Source organism: Caenorhabditis briggsae (assembly GCF_000004555.2).
Source record: "Caenorhabditis briggsae complete genome, chrI, whole genome shotgun sequence".
Lineage (NCBI taxonomy): Eukaryota > Metazoa > Nematoda > Chromadorea > Rhabditida > Rhabditidae > Caenorhabditis > Caenorhabditis briggsae.
Window position 1 is genome coordinate 9,709,932 of NC_013489.2, and position 15,453 is coordinate 9,725,384.

At 40.5% G+C, this 15,453-nt stretch overlaps 6 protein-coding genes across 6 annotated transcripts; 4 read left to right on the forward strand and 2 right to left on the reverse strand.

Annotated features, from left to right (window-relative positions):
• Window positions 1-1,785: 1,785 nt before the first annotated feature.
• Window positions 1,786-5,013, forward strand: Cbr-knl-2 (the record flags this gene model as incomplete). The annotated part of the gene is made up of 8 exons (XM_045240446.1): window positions 1,786-1,869; window positions 1,920-2,006; window positions 2,359-2,661; window positions 2,707-3,393; window positions 3,441-3,782; window positions 3,989-4,617; window positions 4,665-4,809; window positions 4,858-5,013. The coding sequence occupies 8 exons, from the start codon at window positions 1,786-1,788 to the stop codon at window positions 5,011-5,013; spliced, it is 2,433 nt and encodes an 810-aa protein (XP_045094925.1).
• Window positions 5,014-5,174: 161 nt separating this feature from the next.
• On the reverse strand, window positions 5,175-6,675 carry CBG12633 (the record flags this gene model as incomplete). The annotated part of the gene is made up of 6 exons (XM_045240454.1): window positions 5,175-5,357; window positions 5,403-5,540; window positions 5,583-5,728; window positions 5,791-6,319; window positions 6,369-6,469; window positions 6,516-6,675. The coding sequence occupies 6 exons, from the start codon at window positions 6,673-6,675 to the stop codon at window positions 5,175-5,177; spliced, it is 1,257 nt and encodes a 418-aa protein (XP_045094926.1).
• Window positions 6,676-7,458: 783 nt separating this feature from the next.
• On the forward strand, window positions 7,459-8,089 carry CBG12634 (the record flags this gene model as incomplete). The annotated part of the gene is made up of 4 exons (XM_045240457.1): window positions 7,459-7,533; window positions 7,580-7,636; window positions 7,802-7,902; window positions 7,960-8,089. The coding sequence occupies 4 exons, from the start codon at window positions 7,459-7,461 to the stop codon at window positions 8,087-8,089; spliced, it is 363 nt and encodes a 120-aa protein (XP_045094927.1).
• A 342-nt stretch (window positions 8,090-8,431) lies between these two features.
• Window positions 8,432-9,568, forward strand: CBG12635 (the record flags this gene model as incomplete). The annotated part of the gene is made up of 4 exons (XM_002640090.1): window positions 8,432-8,554; window positions 8,601-8,798; window positions 8,842-9,202; window positions 9,252-9,568. 4 exons carry the CDS (start codon window positions 8,432-8,434, stop codon window positions 9,566-9,568), a joined length of 999 nt encoding a protein of 332 aa, XP_002640136.1.
• A 442-nt stretch (window positions 9,569-10,010) lies between these two features.
• Cbr-cdc-25.1 lies at window positions 10,011-12,143 on the reverse strand (the record flags this gene model as incomplete). Its single annotated transcript, XM_045240467.1, has 7 exons — window positions 10,011-10,271; window positions 10,317-10,445; window positions 10,490-10,802; window positions 10,849-11,150; window positions 11,203-11,743; window positions 11,793-11,958; window positions 12,008-12,143. 7 exons carry the CDS (start codon window positions 12,141-12,143, stop codon window positions 10,011-10,013), a joined length of 1,848 nt encoding a protein of 615 aa, XP_045094928.1.
• A 1,104-nt stretch (window positions 12,144-13,247) lies between these two features.
• On the forward strand, window positions 13,248-15,333 carry CBG12637 (the record flags this gene model as incomplete). The annotated part of the gene is made up of 6 exons (XM_002640092.1): window positions 13,248-13,548; window positions 13,647-14,033; window positions 14,167-14,660; window positions 14,706-14,945; window positions 14,993-15,160; window positions 15,208-15,333. The coding sequence occupies 6 exons, from the start codon at window positions 13,248-13,250 to the stop codon at window positions 15,331-15,333; spliced, it is 1,716 nt and encodes a 571-aa protein (XP_002640138.1).
• Window positions 15,334-15,453: the final 120 nt, after the last annotated feature.

A 15,453-nucleotide genomic window follows, 5' to 3' on the forward strand; every position in this document is an offset into this window, starting at 1 on the left:
CAAGTGAGCTAAACGGGCCCGTCATTTCACTAGTTTCGAAATGTTCAAAAAACACATAAGGGGGGACCCTTATGTGATTTTTTTCGACCAAAAAAATTTTTTTCGAGTTTTTTCGATCTTTTTTGATCAGACAGACAAACAATCCGAAATACGAAAAAAAAAATGGAAAAAATTATATTGAGAGCTCAAAACTTGGCTCAAAAATACAGAATTTTTGACACCGGGCCCGGGCCTTGAAAATTTCCTCAGGCCCGGAATTTTACAAGTATGCTTTTTTTGATCTACGAAAAAGTACGGCAAAAACGTAATATTTCAGAATTTCGGCTCGTTCGAGCTATTTAATAGATTAATAGATTCTAGAGCTGCTGGCGATCATTTTTATATCAAGAAATCAAAATTTTGTTCAGAAAATCCGACTGAATTCACATAAATAAATTTGTTATCTACAGTATCCGTTTTCGCTCCGCCCCCTCGTAAATCGACACGAGAACCGTCTCCGAGATTTTCAGGTGTCACTTTTTTAATCCGACAATATGAGCGATTACATAAATCTAATGGGGTTATTCATGTAGCGAAACTCATGAATAACCCCATAAGAAATTGAGACAAACAGGATGATATATATAGAAGAGTGCACTCGGCCTCGCGGAAGGGAACCTAGATTTAAAAATTGGAAAGCGCGCCAAGTTTGGACGCGTTGCGCGGTCGCGTCGCGGCTTTTCGGTGAGTAGCGACTCAACAACGCTTAATTTCACGTTTTGAAATTTTCGAATCTGGCACGCAGCCAACTTTTATGTGCGACGAAGCGCGCGTTTTTCAGGTTCCCAACCGCGATGCCGTGTAGAGTGCAATTTTCGCACTAGGATTATAAGAATGACAAGAAGAAGAAAAAATGGGGTATTTGTTCAAAAAAAGAAGGGGAGAAGGATTGCGAAATCGACGGAGACCACTTTAGAACGAGCGGGAGGTGGTGAGTGGGCAGCAGAAATTGTGAATGACTAATGTTTTGAAAACTGAGAGAAAGAGAAATTGAGGAATGTGCAAATATGTGACTAAAACTGCAACACTAAAAAGCTTCAGTTTTTCGTAACTTTCGACTTTTGGGGACAGGGAAAAACAAGAATTTTGAAACAGTATGAACGACATTTGATACTTTCAATATAAAAAATGAAAAACAAAATTATGAATTATCTCTTTTTTGTGAATTATGGATCGAACTTCATGAAGGACTACGCCCAAAACGAAGAGAAAGCTTCAAGCCAAATAAAAAAAAAACAAAATGTGTCAAAAAATTTAAAAGGCTAATCTTTGTCAGAAAAAAACTCGGATAGGCCGAGAAATCGTCGACAAATCGGCAAAGAGACCCCGCAATTTCTGGGGAAAAAAAAATCGGGGAAAAAAAACCGGGGAAAGTGGGCGGAGTCGAAAAAAAACCGTGCGGCAAAACCGTGCCAGGGTTGCAATTTAGGCTCCGCCCCCTCATGACCGTGCCCAAATGTGCAGAAAAACCCTGCGGCAAAACCGTGCCAGGGTTGCATTTTAGGCTCCGCCCCCGACTCCGCCCACTTTTTCCCCGATTTTTTTTTCCCCGGAAATTGCGGGGTCTCATCGGCAAAATGCCTTCTCTTGAAGTGCGCTCCACCGCACACCGATTTTGCCGCCAATTTTTCGCATTTGAATGGTAAAGAAATCAAAACCGTTTTCTTGTTTGCCTTTGGATTGTCAGCTTGATTTTACAATAGGAACGCCATATTTTTGTTATAAAACCTCATTTTGTGAAAAAAAATGGGAGACAGAAATGTCGTTCCTGTTCGAGTACAAAATGTACTTGATATGGATATCGTTCGACTCAATTTATGGTCCATTCAGGTAAAAATAACTAATATTTAGGTAAATGGAAAGAAATCAAGTGTTTTCAGTTTGTAGACTCTGGTGTCATACTTGAGGGATTTGTTCGGAGTGAAGACGGAAATATGATGCAGAAAGTTCGGTCCGGAATGATATGTGTAAGTATGAACAATATTTTTCAAACTCCAAAAATGGAGATAACAATTTATTTGCGAATGAACTGTCTTTCAGAAACGGATGACTGCTACAATGCTTTTTGACTTTTCGGGTTGCTTTTTCGAATTATCTGGCCAGATAGATCGGGAGTATCAACAAAAAAATGGGAATGCCGTCGAGAGTTATCGATGAATTCACAAGTGGATTCCCAGAAAATTGGGTTTCTCTCATAAAATCATTTCTCCCTGTTAACCCAATCAGTGCGGTGAAACATATTCAATCAGCTCCAAGAGAACCTTTGAGGCCTATTAGTGAGCCAATAGTAACGATGCTTGATGAAACGACATTAGAAAGCGAAAAAGATCAGAAACGAAGAAACAAGAGGAGCGATTGGGAAAAAAGCGATTTGAAGAGGAGCGATTGGAAAAAGAACAACGCGAGCAGAAGTTACGAGCTGAGAAAGAAAAGGAAAGACGAGAAGCTGTTGCTGCCGCCGAAGCTGAAAAGAAACGGTTGGAGGAGGAAGAGGATGCCGCAAACTACACCCTTCGTGTTCCTCAATCACAAAGCGGGGAAGCAATCACTCCAATACGGTTCACACGTGGAAACGGACAGAAAGGTGCAAATGTGCGACCGATTTTCGATAAAACTCCAGTTGTGAGTTAGCAATGTATAAATCTGTAAATTGTTTGCTTTTTTCAGAGAGGAAAGCCAGTTGGACCACTGGCTTCGTCAACTCCTCAAGCGCCTCCTCCACAACAACGTCTGTCGAATGTGGAAAAGAAACCGGCGTCTCCAGAGCCTCGACCACGGATTCCTCAGCGTGATCGCGATGTTCAATATGCCAGTGATGCCGATTTGTTTGCTGTACCGAAACTTCCAGCTCCTAAAACCACCAAACCTTCTACTACCTCGGAACCCTCGACGGGGGGAGGCTTCGATTTTCTTGATGAGATGGATGAGCTTTTTGATACTGTTGTGGTTGAACAAACACCTACGCGAAATCGAAGACCGCCGGGATGGTATAGCAGATCGCCATCACCAAGACGTCGTCAACATTCCCCACCAAGAGATAGCTTCGAATCTTCACGATACTCCCAGAGATATAATGATAATTATAACACAAGCCGTATGAGTAGGAGGGATGACACATTCCGAAGAAATGACGAGAGGAGGGACGAATTTAGAATGAACAGGAAACGAGTATATGTATGTGACCGTGGTCTAGTACGCAAGAGAAAATACGTTTTTCAGAACAACTCTCCAGACGACTTTGAATATAGCAATCGATATGATGATCGCAGTAGACGTCCAGATTACTACGATTCTGATTCACTATACGACTCGAAACGGTCTCGTCCTAGAGAGACTTCTTCGTCTTCTGGAAGAGTAAGTTTTCACAAATCGATTTTGGTAATATCACAGTTTTTGTTTAGTCCGTGCGGTTCGAAGATGACTATCGACGAAATCACTGCGATCCAAGAAATAGAAGTGATTCCAGAGACTACAGAAGTTACGATGAGTCTCGTAGAAAACCTGAAGATCATCGTGAGGACAAAAGAAAACTGAACGATATTCTGAGACGAGAGCAGGAGTTGGTGTCCCGTCTTCAGAACAGGAAAAAGTCTTCTGTTTCTTACCGTCCGGAACCATCTTCAGATGAAGATGACATGGCTGATGAATGGGACAGAGAGAATCAGGAAATTTTGGATAACTCGATGATGTTCGGTGATGGACTATCGCAAAAGAAAAGACGAAGTGCGGGTCGCCCATCTAAGGTTAGTTCTTAATTCAGATTATTTTTTAATTCTGAGGACGACTACTAGAGAATGTGAAAGCGTTTTGTTGCTTGGTGACAACCGTGAACATTGAAAGCTGTCCTTTCTGTCTTCGAATATATTTATTTCTATTAAAATACAAAGAAAACTTCAACTAAATGGCTCCATCTTTGCGCCCTAACCCAAAGAAAACTGTTTTCTTCCAGCCGTCGAAAAAAGAACGTCAAGTTCAACCGAAACCTGTTCGAAAGCCGCCACAGCCGAAGAAGAAGAAGCAAAAATCTCCACCTGATGAACTCAATGATAGCATCGCTTCTAACCGTCCTCGCCGTGCTTGTGTAACTCCGTCAACTCCTGCCCCGAAACGAATTGTTTGGCCGAAAAGAGATTTAGATAGACTGAAACACACTATCGGCTTGAAGAAGCCAGCTGGGTCTGATGCCGATTGGGCTGAAGTCACAAGATTGCTGGCAAAAGAAGGTGTCGATGCAGAGGTTGTCAAACAAGTTGCCATTACAAGGCTCAAGTGGAAGGAACCTGCACAAGATCCAGAAACTATTCAGAGAGAAGAAGAGGAGGAGAAGAAAAGAAGACGTGGGGTTGCTGCTAGAGTTAAGGAAGGTGTCAAGCTACATGAAGAGTTGAGACAACCAGGTGTAAAACGAGCTGATAACTCTCAAACTGGTGTGGAAGCTATGGAAGACTACGAACCGGACGATGTCGCTGCTGACCAGTCGTTACTAGCTCTTCAGACTCCGGTAGGAGCAAAGAGAAAAGGTGGAACTAGAGCTTCTATAATGCCAGAGCCTGTAGAAGACTCACCATTGGTTAGAAGGTGAGCCCAACTAAAATCTTTTTCTGAATAATTCCTGATTTCTTCAGAAATAACTCAACTCTCAATTCACCACGACTTGATCAAACGAAAGCAAAAGAAGTGGAGACCACCCTCAAATACGTTCAGCATCTTTCCATGATGAATGCTCATCCTAGCTCGAGAGCTAACACTTCCTATCACAATAAGTCATCGGTATGATCTGAATTGTCATTTATTTGGTTTTAATCATCTTATTTTTAGTCTCGTGGTGGTGGCAGCAAGAATACAAGCATGTCACTGGATCAAGGAACTAGAAAAGCATTGAAGATAATCAATCGTGGAAGAACTATTCACGAGGAAGATGAAGACGATGAAGAAGACGACGAGGATCAATATGAAGATGCCGTCGTTTACTAGATACGCTCAATGCTTTCTAAAATTTACTCACTAATATCTGTGAATAAGGCCTTATGCCCAAATAAAAATCAGTTTGTTAAGTTGATTTGATTTTATTGCCAAAATGAACAAAAATAAATAAGTATGCCTGAAGATTTGAAAATTTTTAGCTCATGAGTACTTTATGCCTTGTGTTGATATTCAGCATCCACGAGCTTCGCAATGGTGTTCAATTGAATGTTAGAAGTTCCTTCGTAAATTGTTCCAATCTTCGAATCACGATAGAACTTTTCAACTGGGAATTCTTTCGTAAATCCGACTCCTCCAAGCCATTCGACGCATTTCGATGTGGCTGTGGTCGCAACCTACAAACAAAAATCTAAGATATTTATTTACATTATTCTTAATACCTGAGAAGCGAAAAGTTTGGCCATCGCGGCTTCACGGACAAATGGAAGTCCGTTTTCCTTCATACGAGCAGCGTTGTATACGAGAAGACGCGCGGCTTCAATTTCCATACGAACTTGTCCAATTTGATGTTGCATGCCCTTCAAAAATGGATTATATCAAAAATAAAACACTGTGGGCACCTGGAAGTCGATAAGTCTTTGTCCGAACTGTTCTCTCTGTTGAAGATATGGAATCGTTTGGTCGAAGCATCCTTGTGCCAATCCAAGCATCTGAGCTCCGATTCCAATTCTTCCGGCGTTGAGACATTCGATTGCGTACTTGTATCCTGAAAATTCGATGTCTTGAATATTCACAAATTCGTAGATGATGTTCTTACCTTTTCCGTACTCTCCGAGAATGGCCGACTTATGCACACGTACGTTATCAAAGTGGACAGAGCATGTCGAAGAAGACGGATTCCGAGCTTGTCTTCTTTTTTGCCCACCGAGACACCTTCTTGATTTCTATCAACAAGGAAACATGTGATTCCCTTGTATCCTTTGGATGGATCAGCATTGGCAAATACAAGGAAGAATTGGGCATGACCGGCATTTGTGATCCACATCTTGGATCCAGAGATCACAAAATCGTCGCCATCCTTCTTAGCTGTGGTTTTCAGAGCAAATGCATCAGATCCAGATCCGGTCTCCGAAAGAGCAAAGGATCCGATAGCCTCGCTGACGATCTTTGGTAAGTATTTTTGTTTTTGCTCTTCACTTCCGAGTTGAATAATTAATGGGGCGACTAGAGTGTTTTGTACATCAACGAACACTGAGACGGATGGATCGATCTTCGCGAGCTCTTCAATCACAAGAACAGCATCGAAAAATGAGGAGCCGGGTCCTCCATACTTTTCTGGAATTTCGATTCCCATCAACTGAAAGTATTTAACAGATTATTTATTATACTTTTATAAATTGGCCTACCCCGTTCTCAAAGGTTCCAGTAATAACGGACTGATGCATCTGCGACTTGTCGTCCATTTCACGAACCAATGGTTTGATGACATTGACAGCGAATCGACGTACTGAAAGAAATGTATCACTATAAAAATAATTCTAGCGATTTCCAACCTGTGTCGACGATAGAAACCTCCTGCTCGGATAGCTGCTGCAATGGTGTTGGTACGTGTCCGTCAATGTGAGCACGTGGCTTCGTCGACATAGAAGACGTCGCGGAGACGAATGGAACAGCCGAGCGGCCCACGAGAATTGACCGAGAGAGGGAGGACATACCTGGAAAGCCATAATAAGAAAAAAAAAAGATTTACACAGAAAGAAAAAAAAGTGGAAATGTAAAAAATCATTGAAACAAGTAAAATCATATTCTATGAAACCAAAGAATCAAGACATTGCCTTCGTAAATTGAGTATTTATCCTATCTTGAGTTGACCTAAGTGTACTCCTGACATGTGAACAATGATGTTAGAAAACGGCAAATTCTAGCCAGGCGAGTGAACAATGGTCTATCGATAAGAACAAATTGAAAAAATAGAAGAAAACTCGGAAGGAGAGTGAAGAGAGATGGGCGGACTGGTGAGATGCAGACAAGAAGACGAAAGGCGCGTTTGGACTGGATGGACAACTGGCGCGAGATGAAATATGAAAACACTTGATAGTGAAAGTGAACGTTTGAAAAGAGTTGGTAAATAACTGGAGATGGGAAGTTGAAGCTAGCTATAAATTTTCGCGCTTCGGGATCTTTTCTGAAAAAAAGGTCAAATTTGGAGAGTTACAGTAGACACTTTTTAAGAGAGCCACCCAAGCCGTAAACTTTGAGCCAATTCATCTCATTTCCTGTTAAAAAGATAAAAAGTTGTCAACTGACAAAATTCTTATCATAAAATGAACAATATTTTGTCAGTTGATTACTTTTTTATATCTTCTACAGAAACCAAAATATATGGGATCAAATTTGACGGTTTAAATAGGTGGCACTCCGCTAGAGTGATTACGGTAGGCTATTGTAAAGGGAACCAGGAGAGTTTTCAGACGTGAGAGTTAATTTATTTTCACAATGGAGCTGTGTAAAGAGTTTCCCGAAATACCAGCAGATTTTAATGATTTTAAAGCGTCACCGAAGCCGTATGATGTATGTTTTAAGACACTTTTTTTTGTGAAGATCGTTACTATTCTAGATGACTTGTAACGAGCTCACATTGAAGAATCACTCAAAGTTTGCTGTTTTATTCAAAGTGAGAAATTTTTATGGAATTCCTGATAAACTAATATCAAAATACAGGTGAAATGTACAAGTAACAAACGTATCAAAATTGAAGATTGTTCCGAAATTTTGAGACCAGGAAATCAGACCTCGGTGATAAATATTCAGAATTATATGAAAAATATTGAAAATCTAGGTTCCTATCAAATTGGTCGACAACATCGACGGAGACTCGCTCTACGTGATTTATACACTAGTCGGAAAGCAGTGGCATGATGAAAGAATGTCAGCTTTCAGGTATCAATTATGGCTGGACGAAATTTCGAGAAATTCTTTTTATTTTAAAAAATTTAGATGTTGGGAAAGAGCAAAAAAGCAAGATGTGCCAACGAAGTGTGTTTCGATTCGGATCAAAAAATCGACTGAATGTGAGAAAAAAGAGAAGAACAAGAAGGATAAAGACAAGACGAAGAGCGAAGATTGATCTATTTTTTTCAATAAAGACATTTGAGTTTACAATTAATTGAAAGGCAAAAAAAGTTCACAATTTTATTGAAAAACACTGCTAAACAGAGAGCGACATTCGGAGTGTCGTAGTGAGGGAAAAAGCGGGAATTCAAAAATATGTTTGTTCCAATCAATCCAATCAGTGACCTAGAACTAACAATATATGCTTTTGAAGCAATTGAACCGTGAAAGCAAAAACACCGATGGTAGAAAAAATCTCAAAATTGCCAACACATAGCAAGAAATAAGTTTTCTCAATTACACTATTACTCGATTTCATCCTCACTCGATCAGTCGATACTCGAAAAACCCAACAAGAATGCCTATGACCGACCCTATTCTAACTCCAACTCGCGAAGGACCACCAGCGGATCCAGCTCTTCTTGCCAATGCAGGATGTACTGCTGATGCTAGTGAAGCAGGGATCAATATGGCTGTCACCGTAAGTGGATCAAATGGCAAACCTACTATTATATTCTATTTTATAGACTATGCAAAAATTCGGACGCGAATTGGAGCAGTTTCCAGCCGAAGGACGTAGACTTGTGGAGCAAGCGATGACCTCTATTTCAACAACCAATCATCGTTCTACGTTAACTTCTGCTTCCCAAAGATCTGCTAGATCTAGATCAGGTCATGGAGAGCAAGATTCATTCGTTAGAATCATCAACATTCTTGTTGACATGGTACATTTTCTACAGTAATACTACAGTAACCCTAATGTTTCAGACGGCTGGTCAAACTCCATCCAAACCGATCATCGAGACATTCGTCCTCTCTTCTATCACATTGGCGGTATTCTCATTGTCTTCTTTACTTGGTGGATATCTTTTGGCTCCATTCATCACATTGGTCATCCCACCGGTTGGAGCGGCCATTTTCAGTGCTCTTGTTGCTCCGGCTGCTGTCTACTATCAATTGAGCAAGGGATACGGTGCTATTGATGGCTTCCGTTTGTTGGTCATTGCTGCTGCTGCTCAAGGAGTTCTCACAGGAGCAGCTTTTGTCCATTTCACTGTCCCATCCGAGCCATTCATTGCACTCTCCACAATTGCTGCTTCATTCGCTATTGCTATGATCAATCCAACATGTGAATTCAAAACTTTGAACAACATATAATCGAATGAAATCATTTTCAGCACGTTCAGCGTCTCTCTCCACAACATTCGCAACATCCATCATCATCCATTCATCTCTGGGAGCAATTGAAGGAGCACTGACCCCCATCTACTTTGTTCTTACTGGTCTCTACACTCTCAGTGCTCTGGTTCCAATCCAATTGGCTACTCGTGACCAAGGACGAGCAAATGTGAATTTGTATTCTGCAGTCCTCGTTGGAACCACAATCGCCTCCAAATGCTTCGTGTATGGAATCCTCGGAAATTCGGATGCTCTGATTTTGGTCGAGCAACAGCTTGGAAACGAAGGCATCATCGAACAGCCAACTAACGCATAAAACTTATTTTTGAATAAAAATATTTTGAACAAAATGCTTACAGTTTGGAAGCTTCATTTTTTCTTAAATGAAAAAATCTTGTTGGGGGTGTAGAGGGGTCATGACTTCAAAGAGGAAGACAATTATAGTACAGTAGGTGCAGGGGGATTTTTTTGACTCGTGAATCGAGAAATTGTTTGACAACTATAAAAGGGGGACTAAAGATAAGACAGGTGAGTTGAAAGAACTGAAAGAGAGAGTAGTGGTTGGGGCAATTCACAATTGATATGTAAAAAAATGAAGGCAAAATGAATGAGATTGATTTCAAAATTGGTTACCAGTAGAAAACAAAACCTGTAATGAGTGATTCGAAATTAGAAAAAAGCTAAGAAAAAAAAAACAGGAAAATGTGAGATAGAGAGAATTAAAAAATTTGTGAAAGTAGAATGAAATCTAGTATGAATTAATCTGTGTCAGAAATAGCGGAGAAGTCGAGAGCTGCACAAGGGGTGTCTAGATCATTTGCATTCAGAGAGAGTGGAACATGATGTCCAGTGGAAGGTCCAGATGATGATGAAGGAATATCATGCATACCAAAATCTGGAGTGATGACCTTGATTCCTAGCTGAACCACTCGGTCCACATTCAAATCGATCACTGATGATGTGTCAGAAACTGGTGCGTCGTTCTCACTGTGATTCAAGAGTTCCTGATCCAAATCAACCTAAAAATAGTCTTTAAAACTTCGAATATGAACCAACGAGCTTACCTCTGACCCGATGCTATTGATGTCAAAAGCAGAAACCCATTTTGGACATTTGCATTCGTTTTCCAACTCATGAAAAATGTTTTCCGTGCTGAATCCCGAATTGAGAGCACTCGATGATTTTGAAAGTAACTGAAAATAAAAAATGAGTAGTAAACAAAATAACCTATACTAACGCTCAACGTTGAGTTATTTCTGCGAATTGCACTACGGGTACATCGTTTCTTCTTCTCTTCTCGATGTCCAGTTTCACCATTTGGTTTCAATGAAGCCATTGAATGGTGACGCTCAAGACGAGCTGATCTGAATTCCGAAGAGTATAAACTATGATTCATTGGAATGTATGATTGAGGTTCGCAAATCTGTCTGCATTCGGTGAGGTTCCAGAGCGACTTGTATCCATAGTCCAGTAGATACATCTCTGGATATTCTACGTGAGGATACCGAAGCTCATTGCGAACACGATCAATTGAGCGTACAGCATGAGCCCTGGAAGTCTAAATTAGAACTGACACATTAGAAAAACGGCACTAACATAGCAGGACCACGTTTTTGGCTGAATTCGCAGTAGAAAATGGGAATGCGCTTCGGGAAGGAGCAGAAAGTCAGGTCTTCTGGGAAAAACGTTGCTTTAATCTTGTCATGTCGAAAAACATTGATGGCCCCTTTCACATGTCCACCTTTGTACTCGAATGGAAAACGGCAGTCAACTATCATATACGTTTTATTGAAGTCATCACCAAGACGTTGGAATTCAGACAGAAGAGTCTTGGCAGATATACTTCTGAATGCTTGGGAAGCTTTTTGTGGTTTGTCGACTGCGGGAAGGGTGTACTTCTGGAAAGCACACAAAATTGAAAACTCTTTTTGGAAAACCCCTTCAACTCACTACTTCAAGCGTAGCTGGCAAATCATGGTCAATGACACCAACGCTCATTGCTCTCAACATTTGCTTCGGTCTTTCCAGAAATGATCCGTTTGCTGAGGTGTCGGATGATTTCCGTTCCAAAGGCGTTGGAGGGGCCAAGTCCCATAATGAAGTAGCCGTCCGCGGTGCTGGTGGGGCAAACGTTGATGCCGAAGTATTGAAATGTTGGCTACTGCTTTGATTCTGCTGCAGAAAGACGTCATCGTCGTCATCATCTCCAAAGGGATCATTACAATTAGGGACGTTGAAAGAACCATTGTAGCGGCAAATCTTTTCACTTTGTGGAGCAGCAACTGACAAGTTTCTACTACGCTTCCGATCCATCAGAGTGAAAGTGGGTGACATCGACGAAGAACTTCTTTTCCTATGTTTATCAAGTGTCCTGTCGAGTAAGCTTTTCTTCTCATACATCGATTGATCATAGGTATCCGTGTCGAAAATAGTTCTCTTCGTTCGCCCGGTTGGTGTATCGTAGTTGTAGCTGAAAATACTACATAAGAATCTTTTAATTAACCTATTCTTTTTTCAAATTCTTAATTCAACAAACGCACAATGAGGAGCTACGAGATGAGCTGACCGATGAATTTCGTTTCATTTTTGCGACAAAATTTGAACAATCGGAAAGGGCAAGTCGTGGTTCCGTTTTGCTAAAATCCACAATCCCTGAGGATTCCATGATATCTTTCTTATCACCACTACAACTTGTCATCGAAACACCTACAAAATATTTTTTGCAGGAATCACCTTTCAATCGTCACTAACTGACCAGAATCACGCGAATCGGCATCTTCCTCGAAAATTATGGATGCAGATTGGACGGTTTGTTCCGAGTGGACGACGACTTCATTGTCGCCTACATTCCCTTGGTCGATATAAATAGGGTGCTCTGCAGCCGTTGTCATCGGAATCACTCAGTTTTCTGTAAATTGCAAGCTCTAGTGTCATAAATTTGAATATGAATGGAAATTGGCGGTCAAATGAATGACAACGCACGAAGAAAAGAGGCGCAGGTGGTGGTAGGAAATATAGCAAAACAGGGGGAAAAGGTCATACTGACATAGAAAAGTGAAAGGGAAGGTAAGCTGCGTTATGACTGTCATTCTATGAAGACGGAACTCGGGTCAAAACTCTAGTGAAACATTGAGAAGAACGAAAGCAAAATCTCAGAATTCAAAGGTTTTTTGAAATCTATTTGGCGGTAGTAACATAGCGGGCTCTATTTGATCTCTAGGCAAAAATATTTTTGGATTGGCACTCATTTCATGCTTAGTTCCATGCTTAAAAAGCAAGCTAATTCTAGCGTCTAACCTAACCGTTTTAGGCCTGCCTCGATAGATTATAAGTTTCACATCTCATTAAGTTTTAAAATAATAATATTATAAGTTTTAGATCGACAGTGAAGCGAGCTCTTGAAGTATTTACTCCAAGACGAAAACCTAAGAACGTAGTTTAAATTCTCTTGGATTCGTATGTTTTGCCCATTCTTTAATTTATTAATAAATGTGCACAACAACTTTTCCTTGATATTAACCCATCATCCCGGGCATCAGTTTCAGCCTCTCTCTATGATCCTTGTCCTGAACAAGCCAAGAAACGATCAGAAAGCGTTCATTTCCGATGGAAGTTGATTACAATGTATAATTTGATCAAATTTCTCACAAGTTCGGAGTAACATATTTTCATGGAGGATCCTGGCAATTTCAAGAATTAGGCCCGTACCGCCTGGCTACCGTACTCCATGATCGACAAAGCGCGCTTGCAAATAGTTTTTGTCTGCATTTTTGCGAAAAGTTTGATGCAAAAAATTCTCTTATTTTTTCAAACATTCAAGCTTCTTTTCCGTTTTTGCTGAAACTTGCCAAATCTCTGTTCCCAAATTTTATTCAAACTATTTTAGAAGCAAAAACCTGTAGTTTTCATTGCGTTGTTTTCGGTAAAATGTTAATCGGTATTCATCGAGTCTAGCATTCAGTTTTGATTTCGTTTTAGTTTCTCTATTTCAGAAAATGAATCTGAGAGAACGAAAGTTTGTTGATTACGTCCTGACACCCCCAAGAATCCTGAAAAGTGCGACCTCAGCGGCTGTTCCGCAAGAGGATGTACCACTCCGTCAGCCGTCTTCCAGAACAATCAGATCAGCTCGACGTTACAGTCCTTCCGAAGGAAATTTTCTTCCAGTTAGAACCTTAAGCGGAACAGGAGTACCTTCCCAGATTTCAGTATTCAAACAACTGAGCTGTCAAAGACAGTCGTCATCTGCTAGTCTTCCACTGAATTCGAGTTCTTCACAACAACCACACCGAAAAGGTATGAATATTTAAGCATACATAAGGATGTTTGAACGTTTGTTCGTTGAAACATTCGAAAGTTTTAAAGATATTTTCGATTAGTCTCGATATATTCAGGAAACGGTACTCCAAATGTTGCCCCTGGGAATGGAGCGAACATTCCCAAATTATCATGCACGAGAAGCTTGACGTCACAGAAAAAATCAACCGAATCACTTTTGAAACCACTCAAGCCTATTGATGGTCAATGTAGCAGAGTATCTCGTCCGAGATGTCGATCAACGAATCCGCAACCAACTATTGTGCCGAGAAAGGCATCGAACGCCTCTACTGCAGGCAGCAGAAACAGAAATGTCTTAAAATCAGTAGTTCCGGCAGCGAGATCTTGTCGTCCGAGAGCATGCTCCACTGCATCGAAAACTAGGGAGCCAAGCAGTCAAAGAATATCGCCAGTTGTTAATCGTCGTCCGAATTCGAATTCTACACGACAATTAAATCAAAATGGTATGAATATTTGAACATAAATGATGAGATTTAAAAATTTTGAGCTATTTTTCCAATTTTAACTTAACCAATTCCCCAACTGGAAAAATGTGCATTTGAATATATTTTCGTTCTTTAACCTCGATGTTTTCAGGAAACGGTACTCCAAATATTGATCCTGAGAATGGAGCGAGTATTCGTAGATCATCAAGCTTGGCGGCGAAGAAAAAATCAATTGAACCACTTGTGAAACCACTCATGCCGAATGTTGGTCGAACTAGAAGTGCCCCTCGGCCGAGATGTCGATCAACGAATCTGAAGCCAACTAGTTCTGCAGGCAACAAAAACAAAAATGTCCTAAAAACATTAATTCCGACAGCGAGATCTTGTAAGTCTGAAGTTCTCAAGGCGACTCCAGTTCAGCAAAGAGTGCAAAATGCTCCACACCAGCGCAAGAGAGTCGAATCGCATCTCAACTATGATTTTGAAATGGAGTCGGAGTCGAAAGAAAAGTGGGACGAGTCCTCAGATGACGAAAACGAATCCGACGACACCACGTCGGATGAAGACGAAGATACCACCCCAAAACGAAGTAAAAAGGATTATGATCCACTATCGGAAATAAATAGCTCTTTCCAACCACTGATGGTTAAATTAGAAATCAAAAAAAGTGTCATGTAATTTAAATTTTAGCCAATCAAAAACACAACAACGGAGCCAAGAAAGTTCAAGGAAATGCAAGAGTTGTGGTCGAAACTCGTGAACGATATTCCAGAGGGAATGTTTCCTGACTACAAATTGTGTCTTCGTGATATGCTGACTGGACGTGTTTCTAGCCAGAATTCTGTTGCGTCGTTAGTTCCTGGACTCCCAGCTCGCGCAGTTCCAACACATAATAAACTTTATGTACTACTATATGAGGCATCAGGAGCGGTAGTTTATATGTCTCATAATGCTAAAACGATGAACAAACTTTTCAGCATCCTTGCAAATATCACGAAGGAACTAAATTGGTCTCCCAGCATAAGCTCGCTGATACTTCTCAGATTGGAGCCCAAATGTTGCTGGAATGTCTCGACAATGGAGTCGTGCCGTTCGATCCTAACGCTGAGACAAGAATTCTGAAGGAAATTCAAACTTATGTTAGAGTATGTGACAAAAGATCAAAATTTTCATAAGATTGATTTGTTTTTAGATTGGTATCAAAGATATGCTTCAAGATATGGTTGAGCGCCTTTCGAAGGATCGTAATATCATCACCGCGGATGATTTGAAAGAGACACTCGTCGCTCGACTTTTCGACTCTAATAATTTGGAGTGAACACAAAAATTTGTTGTCTGATTTTCATAGTTCTCCTTTATTTGTTATCTTGTTTTTTGTTGTTGTTGTTGTTATGTTTCCATTGAAATTTTGTTAAGTTCCAGTTTTCAGAAGCAATAA